The sequence below is a fragment of the Rhinopithecus roxellana genome, chromosome 4 (genome assembly GCF_007565055.1).
Source record: "Rhinopithecus roxellana isolate Shanxi Qingling chromosome 4, ASM756505v1, whole genome shotgun sequence".
In the NCBI taxonomy this organism is placed as follows: domain Eukaryota; kingdom Metazoa; phylum Chordata; class Mammalia; order Primates; family Cercopithecidae; genus Rhinopithecus; species Rhinopithecus roxellana.
In genome coordinates, this window is record NC_044552.1 from 126,971,167 (window position 1) to 126,988,808 (window position 17,642).

The 17,642-nt window shown below is 39.3% G+C and overlaps 1 protein-coding gene across 7 annotated transcripts in view; it reads right to left on the reverse strand.

Moving 5' to 3' along the window:
- The window catches only part of LAMA2 (laminin subunit alpha 2), a 676,086-nt gene that overhangs the window by 13,167 nt on the left and 645,277 nt on the right, over positions 1–17,642 (reverse strand). For all 7 annotated transcript variants that reach the window (XM_030928801.1, XM_030928799.1, XM_030928802.1 and 4 more), the window contains 5 exons: positions 17,132–17,280; positions 11,328–11,504; positions 10,923–11,091; positions 676–788; positions 170–359 (listed from right to left, as the gene is read on the reverse strand). In XM_030928801.1, coding sequence (XP_030784661.1) covers positions 170–359; positions 676–788; positions 10,923–11,091; positions 11,328–11,504; positions 17,132–17,280 — 798 coding nt within the window. The remainder of the gene's footprint in view (positions 1–169; positions 360–675; positions 789–10,922; positions 11,092–11,327; positions 11,505–17,131; positions 17,281–17,642) is intronic.

The following is a 17,642-nucleotide window of genomic DNA, read 5'->3' on the forward strand; positions in this document are numbered from 1 at the left end:
CTGAGCACATTTTCCAAGATTGTGGTAGTTGTATATGGCACTCATTTTATTTTTAGCTTCTGCCAGAGTCAGTGTTTGCCCTGGCAAAATATACTGGCACCAGGAGGATGCTGATGGCTGTCAGTCACTAATTCCCTTAGGATACTGCCAATATCCAGGGGACTATTACCTTGTGCCACTGGCCATCATTGATTTTGGTGGGGATCATGGTGTTGGTGTCCCCACTCCCCAAGTCATAGCTGAAGTAGGGCAATCCATTTCTCAGCTGAACTGTGGCAAAATCAGCATGATTGATGCGAGCCATGTAAAAAAGCAAGCCGGATTCAGCTTCGGTTCTTACTTCCAACTCAATTGTGAGACTGTGAAACAAAAGCATGCAAAGTCAAACAGAAAAATAAGAGCATTCTCATCCTAAAATAGAGTGGTATCAGATCGTGGCTGCATTTTCATAAAGGAGAGTAAAACTTTCTCAGAGATGAGGAATGTCCTGGACTACTGATTTCCTAAATTGGGCTCCTCAGGCTCAAATAACATTCTATTCTCTACTGTACTCAGTAAATTAAAAGAAAAGCTAGCTTCATAAATTAATAAGTGTAGTAGATTAAACTTAATTAAACACAAATACTCAGTTCTTCATTTATCAGATTTTTCCCAGTGTCTCAGGATGATACATACCGGTTTTTAACTTTGGTGTCATCAAATGCAATTGCAATGTGACTGTTTCTTGAAAGGCCAAACTGCTTGCTCCCTATCAAAAGAGCTGGTTCTGATTCTGCAGCACAAGGACCCTGTAAAATACCCAGGAGAGAAAGACAGGAGATTATGGACTGTTCTTTAAAAAGGTAATGATGCTGTCTAATTGTGTCTTACATATTAGAGTAATTCTTTAAGAATAAAAACTGTACATTATTCATCTCTGTAGTCTACTACATAGTAAGTACTTATTATCAAGTGCTCAGTGAGCGTGAATCAGTTTTCTTATATCACACCCTTGAATTGCTAAAGGAATGTGCTCATATTTATTGATTAATTCATAGTTTCATTATCCTCTAAAAATTTATTTATATTTTCTGAGAAAACTGGAATTTCCCTTTCATTTTTCCTTCACGTATGAAGAGTTCTATTCTTAGAAGATTGAACAGTGAAAATGACAAGCTAGCCACTTGGGTTATAACAGTAGAAAAATGTGTTTTTTTCTTGCCCTCCCCATTTCCATCTCCCACTATATTACTTTTTCTTGAAAATTATCAGTCCACTAGAAGGTTTCCATGAATTTAGACTTTCAAGATGGTGTATCTAAACCTGCACGTCAGCCCATTCAGGCCCTTGCCAGTTGCTAGGCAACCCAGCACATTTTAAAAATGTAATCCAACATACACCATTTCAACTGCCACTGTTCAAAGATCAGCTTCCCAGGGTGCTGAAGGGGGAGAGCTAGGTGCGGGGCTGTGCAGTCACGTGGTTTAATGCTCTGCTGTCACCATCTTGAAATTCTTAATAATTTTTCAATGAGGGGTCCTGCATTTTCAATTTTGCACTGGGTCTTGCAAAGCATACAGCAGTCCTGGCTAAGTAGATCACATTTGGCTACCATAACACACAGCTCCATAAATAATCGAGGCTCCTGAAATTACCAAAGCCACAATTCCTTTCCCTGTTCTCTATTTTCACAAGATAGCTCGATATACAGGCTGCTTAGGAAGTCTCTTAGAACACGCAGTACATGAGAAAATGACCTGCACACTCTCACCAACACATCTGTTTTTAAGATCTGCACTTAATAGCTCTGGCTGGGCCACTGCCCCAGTGAGTGCTGACTCAGCAGAGGTTCTCAAGCAGCCCAAGGCAGGCTTTTGATGCACAGTGTTCTCCCCAAAGAGTGTACCTCAGAGATGACTCATCAGCACACAGGAAATTTTTACTTGATGAGGAAAAGCCTTGTTCTCTTTTCTCTTGATCTTAGTCAAACGAAGCACTCTGCCACAGCAGGTAAAAGGCTTTAAGTGTTTTGAAATGCTATAAAATTGGTCTTCATGGAAGTATTTCCCTTCTTGCTTCCCAGGAGATGGTCAGTTATAAAGAGCAGACTGGCCGAAATTCACACAGCTATGCAAAACCCCGTGGGTGGGACAGGAAAATGCTATTCATTCGCACAGTTGAATGGCCTCTTTTAGAGTCAGCATGTGGCACCTTTCTTATTACGCTGCCTGCAAAAAGAGCCCGAATGGAGATGCTTCGGTAGCTTAAGATCTCAGTCATGAATACTCCTATTAATAGAATTAGGGTCTTTTATCAACCTCTCACGATACTTCCCGGACAGAGGACCATCTCGACAAACATGTGGAGCCTGCAGTCTTCCTCAGAAATTGCTAAGAGAATCCTATCTGCTGTGAGTCCACTGGGGACAGAATTTCACTGAAACATCTTTACATCCTCAGCTCTGAAAACTGAGGGATTAAAATCGTGAATGGATGCTGAGGAATTAGGAAACAATTACATGTAGCTTAAAAGAGAACCGCCAGTGGGTTATGTCCATATTATCGCGGTTACAGTCACTTGTCTGACTCCTCTATGTAAATGTTAATATAACTTCTCTATTAAAATTAAAACAAATTTCAAGGTGGCAGTTGTACACTCCTGGTAGCAGCTGTATGTTGTGGGGGACTTTCTGATTGCTGGTAGACTGGACAGGTGTATCCAAACCTGGTCCCGAGCTCAGCAGCGGTTTTTTTGTTTGTTTTTGTGTTGTTGTTGTTGTGTCGTTTACTATCAGATTTTCTAGATGGACAAGGCACTGGTCAAGTCATTTTAGAAAAAAACCTTTGACCAGAAAAGGCCAAAGACTTTGTCAAAGTTCTTTTAAGAGTCATTGCAGGACACACCCGCTTGAAATTTACGAAGAACAGCACCTCCTGGATTAGATCCTCCATTTCTGCAACGGGCAGCCCTGGAGAAGCAGGCAGAAGCAGTGCTTAATAAAACGGTGTTCTCAGATGAGCCAATGTTACGGAATAGTTGTACCAAACTGACACTCTAACATGTAACCTCAAAGTTTAAAGCCATTATGGTGTATAGCCCTTTGTTTTTAAGGACATCCAAGGTGATGTTTACTATCATTGATTTGCAACAGGATGGATGTTGTTTTAATAAAACTTCTATCACCTTCCTTTATTACACTGGCAGTTGGAAAAGGACTGAGAAGTGCTGGTGTGGGAGGGTTTTTATACGTGTGTACCTCAGGATTTAAATGGGACAAAAATTCCCCACCCTCTAATTTGACAGTGTTTTGTACAAATCTAGATCTCTCCCTTGCTTGGTTAAAGGATGTCTTCTTCTTTGCATCGCTTTCCTTGGGTAAACTGAAACCAAGTCTGCTGGGCGTGGAGGCTCATGTTTGGAATCCCAGCATTTGGAAAGCTGAAGCAGGAAGACCACTTGAGGCTACTAGTTTGAGACCAGCCTGGGCAACAAAGTGAGGACCCCTGCCCTGCTCTGTCTCTCCAAAAGAACAACAACAACAACAACAACAGCAACAACAACAATTAAAAAAAAAAAAAAAACAGCTGGGCATGTTGTTGCATGCTGAAAGCCCAGCTACTTGGGAGGCTAAGGCAGGAGAATCGCTTGAGTCCAGGAGTTCAAGGTTAGAGTGAATTACGATTGCATCACTGCACTCCAGCCTGGACAATAAAGCAAGAACCTGTCTCCAAAAGAAAAAAGCATGACGGAATCAGGGCAGCACCAGTTTATTGGTTTGCCCGGTGCTGCTTCCTCTTCTCTTCCTTCTGCCTCATGTTCTACAGTGGGTGGAGCTGCTCATTCAGCAGCTCAAGCTTCCTTTTTCCTTCTAGCATTTTAAAGGGGGAACAAGTGAGATGGAACAGACACTGCCCCGTGCTTTGCTCAGAAATAAAATGATCTTGTCATTAAGGATGTTTTCAACTCTGCTTGCCATTAAAATCTAAGCTAAGACAAAGGGTAAGAGAAAAGATCTAATGAGGTAATTTTAAGGAACTTTTAAAGAATGGTCATTGCAAGATGAATCATCCTTTTCTAAGCTAGTGTATACTTGAAGGCATCCTCATCTCTACGGACATGATGCTTTACCTGTGTTTTGGACGCACTAATCTCTCAAATGTGTTAAAACAAGAATAATAATTAGAAAAATTCAGGGTCTCAGTAGAGGCTCATCAATCTCAACGTGTTACAATTCTGCCACCTTGTGGGGACTTTTTAAAGTACTAGAAATAGATAATGGTGAAAATGGGGTATGAAAGGAGGACAGATATGCTTGTTTTTCATTTGCCTTTGCTTGGCAGGTTACAAGTTGTAGGCAGACAGGACTTGGCTGGGGAGTCTAGCGTGGTGATGCACCTGTTGATTACAGCAGTGACGTGGTTGGGAATAATTATGGAGGAAGCCATGCTTCCAAAAGCCTTGTTTAGGGAAGTAGATAGTGCACCAAATTAGTAATGGGACCAAAACGTTTTCACCCTCACACTGTCACTTGTTTAACTTCAGGTCAGAATAAAGCAATGGTCGTTTCTATCTGCAGATTGGTGGCTGACATTTGGAAATGAGTTCTTAGATTCAGGAGTGCGTATAATTCGTTGATAAGCATCTCTTGAATTTCCTAGGTCCTGAGCAGAGATTTATGTTGCATTTATCAAAACTGGCATCTTTGTTCTTGAAAGCACCAAACAATGAATCATCATAGAAATTGCATAATTTTCTTCTTTCATGAGTCAATAATTCCCCTAATAAATGTGGGCTAAAATCACATCTGATGCTTATTTGTCATGATTTTCTTTATGGATGAATAAGTGGAAGATATTTTTTATAGCACTGACTTTAATCTTCTAAAATATAAAAGCCCTACTCAAGATGTTTATTAAGAAACTGAATTATTGTTAACACTGCACTTAAGCTCTTTCGGTGGGTCTTGGGCATTTACAGTAATATTTATACATTAATGTCTAAACAGGGATTCCTTGATACGTGGAAAATGTATGTTTTCTCTTTAAATATATATCAGTATCCAATCAGTTTACCCTTTGGCCTTGACTGTACTTAGCTCTTAAAGGTGTAGCACTAAAGCTCCTAGGGAAATCACTTTCCTTTCCTCTATTCTTTCCTTCTCTGTTCACTTCTTTTCCTCAAATCCCAAAGAGACCTCACCAGTACAGGAACTCTCCATGGCTACTTGTATTGTTTTTCTTAGTTTTCACATTTTAAACAGCTGAACTCTTCAATAAAATTCAAGTAAAAGAATGTAGCCAGCTCATTATCTACAAATCCACACAAGCTATCCCTTGTTAAAAAGACTTGGTCTAAACAGTGTACATACTTGCAGAGAACTTGTCACGTTTCCACATGTCAACAAATTTCTGTAATACTTGAAGTTCAGCCTCTTATCTACCTCTACCTCCTGCCATCCTCCATGAAAAATATCCACAAATAGAACACATAGAAATGTTTTCTGTAGCTCTGAATGGGCTAAAGAATAAGAGAGAAGTATAAAGAGAAGACAAGCTACCATACTATGAAATGAGATAATATGCATGAAATGCTCTTTAATCTAGCATGTTCAACATGAATTAATCATAAGATTGACATAATCCATTTCACAGGGCAGAGCTTTCTCAAGACACTCTTACATTGCCCTGTAGTATAGTGAATGTTGTCCTCGTGCTGTAAGTTGCTGGCAGGGTTGGGTGTGATGGGTGTAAAGAAGAAAAAGAAGGGCACTGAGAATAGGAGATCTTTTCTGTCAACTCTGCTAGCACAAATATGGAGCTCATAAATAGGCAGTTCTCACTTCAGGAGTTAACTTTTAAGTCTTAGTTCTTAAATAACTCTTAAAAATCTAAATTCTGGGCCAGGCATGGTGGCTCATGCCTGTAATCTCAACACTTTGGCAGACTGAGGCAGGTGGATCACTCCCAAGAGTTCGAGACCAGCCTGGCCAACATGGTGAAATCCCGTCTCTATTAAAAATACAAAAATTAGCGGGGCACGGTGGAATGCACCTGTAGGCCCAGCTACTCAGGTAGCTGAGGCTTAAGGATTGCCTGAGCCTGGGAGGTTGAGGCTGCAGTGAGCCATGATTGTGCCACTGCACACCAGCCTGGGCGACAGAGCAAGAAAAAAAAAAAAAAAAAAAAAAAATCTAAAGTCCGATACAAAAAAGGAAAATGGTGAGAATTGAAAATTATGGAGGACTTATTTAATACCCACATCATTACAATGCATATATCATTACATATCAAACCAATTAAAGGGTTAGGAATTGCTTAAAAATTGAATACTCACCACATTCCTTTTTTTTCCAGCACCTGTCACCCACCCTAAAAATGTGAAAAGTTAAACTAACTAGAATAATTAAGTTAAAGAAACACAGAAGTTAAACTAACACAAGAATAAATAGAGAGATGGAATGTTACTTTGAGCCAGGCATGGTGCTGGGTGCTTTGCATAAAATGTATAATTTATTCCCTCATAATAGTAATCCTAGAAGGAAGATATTACTATCCTTATTTGTCCGTTAATTATTTTACTTTTAGAAAGGACAAGTAACGTGCCAGAAATCATAGAATAAAAGTGGGAGGGCTATGGCAGAAAAAGCAGCTCTCTCTCTCTTTCCCTGACCAGCAATGATAATACCGTATTCAACTTTGCACTTAGTAGATGCTTAATAAATATTTGTTATAAAATAAACTGTAAAACTTTTAACTTTTAATGACCTTTAGAAAGAAGACACCCTTTTCCCCCTACACACAAGAAAAGAACATAAGAAAGGACTCACATTAAAACAGAAGATATGTGTGGCTCCATGAGCTGAACTGTAAAATATGATACAATTAATAGAGATGGAAAGTTCTAAAAAATCTAATTCTGACCACACAGTCGGAAATAATTACAATGTGCAAAAGAAGGGGAAATAGACTGGGCGCCGTGTCTTGTGCCTGTAATCCCAGCACTTTGGGAGGCCAAGGCAAGAGGATCACCTGAGGTCGCAAGTTCGAGACCAGCCTGACCAACATGGAGAAATCCCATCTCAACTAAAAATACAAAATTAGCCAGGCGTGGTGATGCATGCCCGTAATCCTAGCTACTTGGGAGACTGAGGCAGGAGAATTGCTTGAACCCGGGAGGCAGAGGTTGCAGTGAGCCGAGATTGTGACATTACACTCCAGCCTGGGCAACAAGAGCGAAACTCTGTCTCAAAAAAAAAAAAAAAAAAAAAAAAAAAAAAAGAAGGGGAAATAGCAGTTGGAATTTAGATATCTGGGTTTTAGTTCCAACTATCGCTCATGTTGGTAACCCTGGGCCATGCTGTAAGTTTGAGGGCTTTCTTTCCTCATGTGCAAGTTAAGAGTTGGAATCTTTAGGGTGTCTTCTAGCTCTAATGTTCGGTGATTCTTTCTAAACCAACCAATTTGGGTGCTACTCAACTTTTTGCTTCTGTCTCATCTACTAAGTGGAATGCTCTGTTTTCGGAAAAGTTAAAACATACACTGCTGAGAGGAAATGGAAATCGAAATTAGAACAGAAGGTTATAAAAAAAAAAAAAAAAAAAAAAGAACCTTAAATGAGTAAAAATCTCCATTCCCAGATGGGCAAGTATCTTATTTTGAGGAAAAGGGAAAAAGTGTGATCTCTAAATACAACAGAAAAATGTGCTTGAGAGGCCCTATAAAATGAAGTTTGTGTAAGTACTTAGAAAAGTAAGGTGATCCATGGAGGCCGGCAGGGTTATCCCTAAAAATCCAAACCAGCACAGGTTGAGAGACCTGCCTGGAGGATGTTCTAGTGATAGATAAGAAGGTCCATGAGGTTCTGCTTGATTGAATAAGGTACCCGATTAGGAATTAGTAGCATTATATCTATTAAAAATGTTAAAACATTCTTAGATGCATTAGTAGAAATACGGTAACAATTAAGGGAGGGAGGGGTCCCACTGTCCCCTGAGCTGGTGACTTCCTTTTGAGTAGTAGGTGCCATATTATGAAGGGAATATTTCAAATTTAAGAATACTGATCATGGAGGAGATAACAATTAGAAATGAGGTAATACAAAGAATACCTGAACTAGGGAAATGGTTAGCCTAGGGAAGGAGAAGACTTAGCTATTTTCAAATTCTTGAAGGGATGCTAGAGAATACATAATAAAGTGTGTTTGCCTATAGAAACACAATCATTACATAGAAGTTTTAGGAACTCAGTTTTACCCCAATATAACCAATGGCTTTCTAACAACTCGAGCCTGCCTTGTCATAACACTGGAAAATCTTGTCAATGAAGTGTTCAAGCAAAGGCTGTAAGTATCATATAAAAGGAATTTATGCATTAAGATGGTGATTCGACCAGATGATCGTTAGGGCTCTTGCCAATTTTACTTTATACTTTTAAGTTAGTTGTTTAGAAATTAGGCTCTGTTTTCTCCTAGAAACATTTTTATAAAAATACAAGGTCAAAAAAGTTCATTCAACTCATGATGTTTTCTAATTCTTCAATTGAAAATGCATTCTTGAGTCTGAGAAACACATGATTTTCAGGTATATAAGGGTGAAGAGGAGGACCGTTAACCTCACCTTTGCTAAGCAAAGATCTAGCCTGTGGCTGAATTATAAAAGAGCTGAGGAAACATTCTGGAATCCATGTGGCAGATCTCAGGAGTGCCTTAGGATGAAATCAACACCTGGAACTAATCCCCACATGACTGATGGTTTTCCACTTGCTAGCTGTATGATCTTAGGTATTTTCCTTTGTAAAATATAGTACTTCCAGCAATAAAAATAAATGTAAATAAGACGATTAATAGTGTGGAGATCAAATGAAATAACAGATAGGAAATGCCTGGCAGAGTACTGGACACATAGTAGTTATTCACTAAATGCAGGGATTCCTCAGATTGTCTATGTGGGTATGCTTTTTCCAGTTTTCAAAGAACTTCCACATACATTATCCCATTTGATTTTTCATAATAACTCTATGTGGTAGGCAAGGTAGGTGAAATATCCATATTTTACAAACGATGAAAGGATGCTTGGAGTGAATAACCAGTTTCCTTGAATGATGGTTATTTGGCCTCTCATTGAATAAATATTTCTAGTGCAAGGAGCACATTGCTTAACCAATTCCATCGTGGACACTAAGGAAGAGAATGAGATATTCAAGAGCTTTCCAGATCTGCACTCAAGACAACATTTCCCACCCATTACTGGTATGGAATACAACCGCAGCACATGAGCTGTCAAGAGTGTAGTGACCGTGACCATCTTTGTTGTATTGGTGGTAAGAATGTAAATTGGCATAGCCTGTGGAAGAAGCAATTCAGGTATGTGTATTGAAAACCTTAGACATGTTCATCTTTTGGTCTTGTAATTTCCTAACTACTTATTTGTTTTAAGAATAATTGGAAATAATGAAAAAGTTTGATGCATAGAGGAGCTCATCAGAGTATAGTTTCTAATAGTGAAAAACTGGAAGCACTCTCAATAGCCTACCATGGTCTATTAAAAGTAGAAGAAACTGGAAAGGCAGAGTGTTCCAGAGATAAGGAGTCAGACTTTGGAGTCTGACTCGCTAGAATCAAATTCTTACTCTGCCTTTTACTAGTGATGTGAGTGGGTTGGTTACTTAAGATAGCTAATTCTTATTAACTCGACTAAAAATAGAAAGACTATGTTTTACAGAGCCGTTATGAGAATTACATATATATTGAATGAAAATTGTTTAGCCCTGGGCTGGTGAAAGTACTAATTCTTATCATTACTATATAGTACTTACGCCATTTATTAAACATTCAGTATATGTGAGTCATTTAACAAACATTATCTTTTAAAACTCTGATAAAAATCTTTGATGTCTGTGCTGTTAATATCCTCATTTGACAGATGAGGATACAGAAATAGTCTGTGGCCAAACCACCCTGAAAGCATCTGATCTTTTCTTATCTGGAAAGCTAAGCAGGGTTGGGCCTGGTTAGTACTTGGATGCGAAACTGAGAAATAGCTTGGCTAGGTAGCTTTTTCAAATTCACAGAGATGGTCGGTTACAGTGCTGGGATTTGAACACCAGCAGTCTGACTTGAGCCCATGCTCTAATCAAGGCTATAAGACCTCCAATGCTATAAATAGTGGTGTGTCTGTGTGTATATATACTTAATACTTAAAATCATGTTAGACATACACATTTATATGATGTTTAGAAACAGTTTTTATTTATTTATTTATTTTTATTTTTTGGAGAAGAAGTCTCACTCTATTTGCCCAGGCTGGAGTGCAGTGGCGCGGTCTCAGCTCACTGCAACCTCTGCCTCCCGGGTTTAAGCGATTCTCCTGCCTCAGCCTCCTGAGTAGCTGGGACTACAGGCACACACCACCACACTAGGCTATTTTTTTTTTGTATTTTAGTAGAGACGGGGTTTCACCGTTGTTGCCCAGGCTGGTCTCTAACTCCTGAGCTCAGGCAATTTGCCCGCCTTGGCCTCCCAAAGTGCTAGGATTACAGGCGTGAGTCACCCTGCCAGGCCTAGAAACAGTTTTAGTGGTGTATTAACAGTTTCTAAAAACAGGACACCAAATTGTATGGAGGTAGGACATCTACTATGCAGATAAAAGGGCCTAAAAACCAAATGGTTGCCTCTGTCGTGGTATTATAGGTGGCTTTTATTCTCGATTCTGGATATTTCTATGTTTTCCAACATTTCAACTGAAAATGCACTGTTTTGTAAACAAAATTAAAGAAGGAAGTATAGGTAAGTCATTCAACAAAGATGTAAGAATAGGTTTTGATAGGTTATATTTCCTTCAATTCTAATAGCGGAGTGTACTAGATATCCTGAATAATCTTCCTTCTGAAATGACTCAGAATACTAGGTAAAAATTAGAAAGCAATGGGGATAATATAAACACTTACATGTGTCAGAACTGGGGTGGGTGTAGGAAAGGCTGGGGTGGGAACTGGCTCAGGCTGGATAACTATTTCAGCTGGAGCTGCTCCATCTTCATCTTCACGGAGTTTCTGATGGACACAGCGACCAATGTCAGCGTTTTTGAAGGATACAGGCCTTGCAAAGTCCATGGGGCTAATAGAATGTAATAAAATAAGACTTTTTTATTTTCATTTTTTTGCTTCCTTAAAATTAAGCCCGATCCCTGCATGCCGTTTTAAGTCCATCAGTGTGCTTTTCTCTGTCTAAATGGAAGATCCTCATTGTTTCCCTCCTCCCCTGCATAGCTGTAGACAATGTAGATGCATTGGGACCCTGATACCGAAAAATAAAAATAAGAATTAGTAGCAGTAATGAGGAAATCCACTTACACAGAGTTAATAACAAGATTCCACACACAGCCTTCAAAAGGAGGAATATTTCTGAGTGGGGAAGGTTGAAATTCAGGCGGAGCACCCCCAACGAAAAGCTTTTTAACTTCAAGAGGCTGTTCAACTGTCAGGTTTTGCATATATCTTCTGTTTTCATCGACTTGAACTGTAAAGATGCTGATAAAATATTAAAAATAAGTATAAATCACATCTCATTCAATACAGTTGGAAATCAAATGCTTTCCTGCCACCCTTCACCCCTCTCAACCATAGCTTTTAAAGGCGCCAAAATTGGATGGTTAGGAATTCTACACTAAGCAAACGCTGTTCTCAGGATCTCGTCCTGTGACACCCTCGTTCACTCTTCCTGAAAGTTTACTGAAACCAGGTCATGGTGCACTGCAACATTAGCCTCTGGTGGAGTTGACAACAGCACTGTGCAGCCCAACACATGAGGTTGTGACAACTGAGGCTTCTGTACTGTGCAGTAATGTCTAATTGCATAAGGATCAGTGGGTTTAGCATAGTGTGGGTCTTTCTTGGGTTGTGCTGGCTATTATCTTCTTGCTAGGGAACAAACCATCCTCCTGAGAGCTTAGATTGCAGGAATCAACAGCAAACACTTAAAGCACATTTTATAAAGAATGTAGCTGATGGCTTTTGAATAGAAGAGGCAGGCAAGAACACCCTGCTAATTGTTCCTTGCAATGATTTTCCTTAGTGGCTGTTTCATTAATTTCCCTAATTTGCTTATGAGAGATAACTCACACACTGCTAATTGAGAACCTCATGCTACTTATTTACAACAATCCTTGGAACCCTGGGCCAAGAATCAGAAGGAGACAAAGAGTTCTGATGAAAATGACCAAAGGCATTTTCTCTTTTGTTCCGGAAGCAAGTTTTGAGTTTCGGTCTTAACAGTCATCACGGTGCTATTAGTCATAAGCATTAGTCACTAGCCTGAGGATCATGAATGGATTACTGAAAGCTTACTTTATATGTGGAGAGAAAACCAAAGTACTTGGGTGGAAACCTCAGTCCTAAAGTGCCCTCTTACTTGATTTTATGAAGAAAAACCACATGTAGAACTGGAAAAAACAATAAGCCAGGGTAAAGATGCTCTGAATTGGCACTTTACAAGCAAGAGAATTCAAAAGTAAGAGAAAGGGACAAAAAATGGATTTTGCTGTGGCTCAAAATGTCACTGTTAAGGGGGTGAAGAAGGCACCGGTAAAATTTAGTTTCAAAGAGAAAATAGGGGGAAATGACATACTTTTGAGGTTTCTTTCTTTACCAAACTATGGAAAAATGTGTTGGCAAAACCCAGGAGGTTCAGCTTCCTTGCTAAGAGTGTCGGTGGTTTTCTAAGATGAGAATTTCAGAAAACCACTCACTTCCGGGTATGTGTGACTCATTGAGAAGCCCCTCCCCTACACCCTTTTTCCCCTTTAGCTGAAAGCAGCCTCTTAGCAACATGATATCACAGGGATCCTAAGGGTTTTAATGAGGGATATAAGCCTCTATTAAAGATTGTCCAAGGAGAGTAAATCTCTGTTCTTGATTAGAATTTTAAAAAGCTAGAGGCCTTCCTCTTTATGGTGTAGCCTCTCTTTGTAGTGTGGTTCTGCCACAAGGACCATCATAGTGACCCATTTTTTTTTTTTAAACCAGTTCACAGGGTGGTGATGGAGAATGAGTGTGGGCTTTCAGGAGGAACATACTGGAATTAAGTACTAGTGTGGAAGCTTACTAGCTGTGTGACCTTGGGCAAGTTATTTAATCACGCTCAGGTCCATTTCATTCATTTATAAGATGGAGATAAAAATGCCTACTTCAAACAGTGGAAAATATTAATTAAGGGATTCCCCTGAAGCTGTATTACTTAATAAGAGCATTGCTAGAAAACTATAGCTAAATCCTGCTCATATTTTACTTTTTAGGAGCATCAAATCTAGATCATTTATTTTGTTTTCATTGAGAAGGACATTGTCAATAAGTCCATTATGATTCTGGTGTGTTTTCCACTTTTAAAAGTATTTATTTAACAGCTTTTTACTGAGGCCTACTATGTGCAAAAAGGTACATTAAATTTTGTATTACTTTAGGATTGTAATAGGTCAGCTTTATTTATTTATTTTTTTACAGTTTCAATGGCCAATTCTTAGAGTTTCATAATTACCTTATTACTTATACCCTATTTCTTTCTTATACCCTATTTCTCTCAGGAGACGGAGTCTTGCTCTGTCACCCAGGCTGGAGTGCAGTGGCTGGATCTCAGCTCACTGCAAGCTCCGCCTCCTGAGTTTACGCCATTCTCCTGCCTCAGCCTCCGGAGTAGCTGGGACCACAGGCGCCCGCCACCTCGCCCGGCTAGTTTTTTGTATTTTTTTAGTAGAGACGGGGTTTCACCATATTAGCCAGGATGGTCTCGATCTCCTGACCTCGTGATCCGCCCATCTCGGCCTCCCAAAGTGCTGGGATTACAGGCTTGAGCCACCGCACCCGGCCCCCTATTTCTTATTTGTTTGGAATATGGGTTTAAGATTTTTTTAAAAAAGCATATCAATTGGATTGGATACTTGGAAGAAGATATTAAGAGAAATAATTGTCCTAGCATTTGTAATTTACATAATAAATAAGATCTAATCTTTTTTCTGTTTGAACATACTTTGGATGTTAAGAAAGAAAATATTTAGGTTTCAGTGTTAAAATCTCTATCTCATCTGGAAACCCCAAATGACTCCTAAAATATCTCACCCTACTTTTTGACCTTTAGCCTATTTCTGTACCTGTGTGAAGAAAGCTTTCCCAGAAGAAAAACTCAGCTCATTTGCTTGTCCTGTTTGCTTAAGTAACTACTTCACGCTCTTAGGGTTTAATGTTTTTGTCCAGTAAGAACGTCTGGCTACCAAGGCAGACGCCAGGAGAAGGATCAGAGGCCAAAGCAGATATAAGAGGCAGAGGTCACTGGAGTGCCAAGAAATTAGATACCAAAGTGACTGAAGGGAGATTTTTCCAGACAAAGGGGTGGAAGGGAAAGAGAATGAGGCAGGTGGAGTAGACAGAGGCAGAAGGCAAGGGAGAAAGAGCTTCTTGAGAAGCTTGGCCCCCAATTTGGTAAAAATCCAATTATTTTGTGAGGTGGTATTAAAGCTATCATTTTGTCCAGGATTTTAGGAAAAGAAATGATGATTGACATGCATAGTCTGAAAAGTGTTGGGATAAAGCAAATATCTCCAAATTAATAATCATATATAATAATCAACATTAAGTAATATAAACCTTTATAGTCACACAAAAATGTAAGAATAATCTATCGGCTGTGCATAGATGGAGATATTTAAGTCAAATATATCTCATTTAATATCTGACCCTGTTATTTATAGTATATGATTTTGAGCAAGTTAGTTAATATTTTCTCATCTGTGATGAAAGGATGTTATTACAGATCTCACATACATTTAGAACAATTAAAACAAATCATCTTTGTCTAGTATGTTACACAAATCATGCCATAGAATAGGCATATAAAGCATTAAAAAATGTTTCTGGGTGAAGTTCTCATGGTCACTCGCGATCTCTGGTTAATCAGTTTAATGTGGCACTTGCTTATAGAGTAGATGGCATTTTAACCTTAGAGTGCCAAATGAGCCATTATGGTAGCAAATGTGTTCTTGTTTTGGCACAGAGTTCAGTGACTACACACTAATATATCTAATATATTAACCTGTAATTAACAATGAATGGCAAAACTGTTTGTTTATATGGCCAATTAACTAAATGACCAGTTTCCAGTGATGTACCATATACTGAACTTAATCAAATAAAGGCTGGATTGATGGTCAACAGCTGTGAAGTTGGCATAATAAAATGCCCTTCTTGAAGAAGCATCTGTTAAAAGGACACCTTGGTACAACAGCGTAATGCATTTGGGAATTCCAGAATTCTTTCTCAACAAAATAACACATTTTGAGTGATTTTGGTCAACTAATTTCTCAAATCTGCAGTTATTTATTGAAATTCTTTAACATTTAAATGTTTGTGTGTGTGTGTTTTTTTGTTGTTATTTTGTTTTGTTTTGTTTTTTCCGAGATAGAGTCCTAGATGGAGTCTGGCTCTGTTGCCCAGACTGGAGTGCAGTGGTGCGATCTCAGCTCACTGTAACCTCTGTCCCCTGGGTTTAAGCAATTCTCCTGCCTCAGTGTCCAGAGTAGCTGTGATTACAGGCACTCACCACTACGTCTGGCTAATTTTTTTTTGCATGTTTAGTAGAGACGGCTTTTCACCATGTTGGCCAGGCTGGTCTCGAACTCCTGACCTCATGACCCACCTGCCTCGGCCTCCCAAAATGCTGGGATTACAGGCGTGAGCCACCGCACCTGACTAAAGTTTAAATCTTTTAAGAAGTCCTTTCCACAATGAAAAGGATTAAAGTTTGTCAAAGTGTCTAACATCTAATCTAGAAGACATGTCAAACCAGGATTCTAAAGCATTCTAAGATTCAAATGAGAGCATTCAGTTTGCATTTCTCCTCAGAGACCATGACTGTAATATCTGGCTATTAGATTAGTAAAAGTTCTTAGTTTGCCCAAATATTGATCCCTCATTTGTCTCAATCATGGTTTCTAAACATCTCAGTAGCCATTCTGCATGAATGCTTAGTATCAATTCATCCTAAAGCCTAATCCTCTAAATAGTAATAGTAATAATAATAATAATAATAATAATAATAATAATAATATCTGAGGAAAGCTTTGCTATTTACTTAGAAGGTAAGAAATCTTTATTACTTATCTAAATGTTTTCCACAAGAGGGTAATTAGTAAATGTAGGTCTTTCACTGCAGGATAGTATCAGCTTGACCGAACTACTGCTGCATATTCATACTCGTTACATTTAAAAGTATCCTCTGTGTTTTGACGCCTCATCAAATTGGATTTCCAGTTCTTTTCCGTCTTCAGTCTGATAAATGGATTGCTGGCTTGGAGGTCTGGAGCCCCTGAAGTCTCTGGGTTTCTGTTTCCTTTTTCTCTAATTGTTCTTCTAAACTAAGTATCTCTCTGAGTTGTCATACAGTATTTTGATGAAAAATACAGATGACTTTCCTAATAAAGTAAGTATAAAGTATCGCAGCATTCTAAAGAAAGTCATCTGTTTGTGCATGAGTGAAGCCAATTCCCAGGCCCAGGGCTGGGGGCAAGCGCTCTGGTAGATTTGTAGAAAGGTGACCAGTCTCAGGGCGGCAGTCATTTTCCTCCCCTCCCTTGATTCTGTTCCATCAGGAAGCCACTCTGCTGGGACCCTGCAAACCTTGGGAAGGGGGACAGGGACAAGATGTGCACTTAACAGGTTCAGTAGGTCCTGCAGCTGCTGCCACACTCCGTATCTGTGATAGCTAAGCAGCTGCCATAACCGCTTTGGAACCTGAATGAGATAGCAGCCACCAAAGCCTGCTGGTTCCAGTTGAGCTGTTTTGTGTGTTTCGCTGTGTGCGTGCCTTATTTGAGGAGGGGCAGAGAGAGAGAGATTTTTCTTATTTATAGCTTCAGAAAACATATTTGGTTTTTCCAAAGGTAGAGATAACTGCACAAATAGAAATGTTAAGGGTGGAACTCCTAACGGCTGAGGCAAATGAGGTTCCCGAAGTATGAAAAGTAAAGAAGAGGGAATTAAGCTACTGTATCCTTTTGCAATGCACAGTAGGTACACACACACAGAAGTTCAGGCAGATACTGATGGATACTGGTGCTAGCAAAGGAAGTTCACCTGAGTTACAATAATAAATATTTTAGTGCTATTGTTACCCTCTAGTTCGCTCTACATGAACGGAATGTTCTCTTCCATCATGAAACAGATTCGGCTCTGGTCTGACGACAATTTTCCGCATTGTTCGTGCCCCTGTGGAGAGATGTACTTCCAGACGGCCCCTGTTGAGGAGTATTGCATAATAGGCCTGCAAAAGCAAGTGGTTATTGAAGATTAAACAGAAGTCTCATTTATGACTTAGCTTTAGAGATTCCCTAGCAGAACCACAGGCTTATCTGCTCTGAGAATTTACCTGAGAAATTAAGACTTTTCTCAAATGGTTTTGAAAACAGCTGGAAATATCTTTCTAATAAGTTACCATTTTTGCTTGTGAGATGATCTGGAAAGTGGATATATTAATATAGCAGTTCTCTGCAAAGCAGATTTGTGATGCTGAAAGTAACAGCTGTGCTTGTGCTGGTCCTCTAACTTACAAAACTCATCAGGAGACAAACGGTGTCAACAAAATCCCTGTCCCTTATATTCACAAGTGGATAGCTAGTTTCTGAG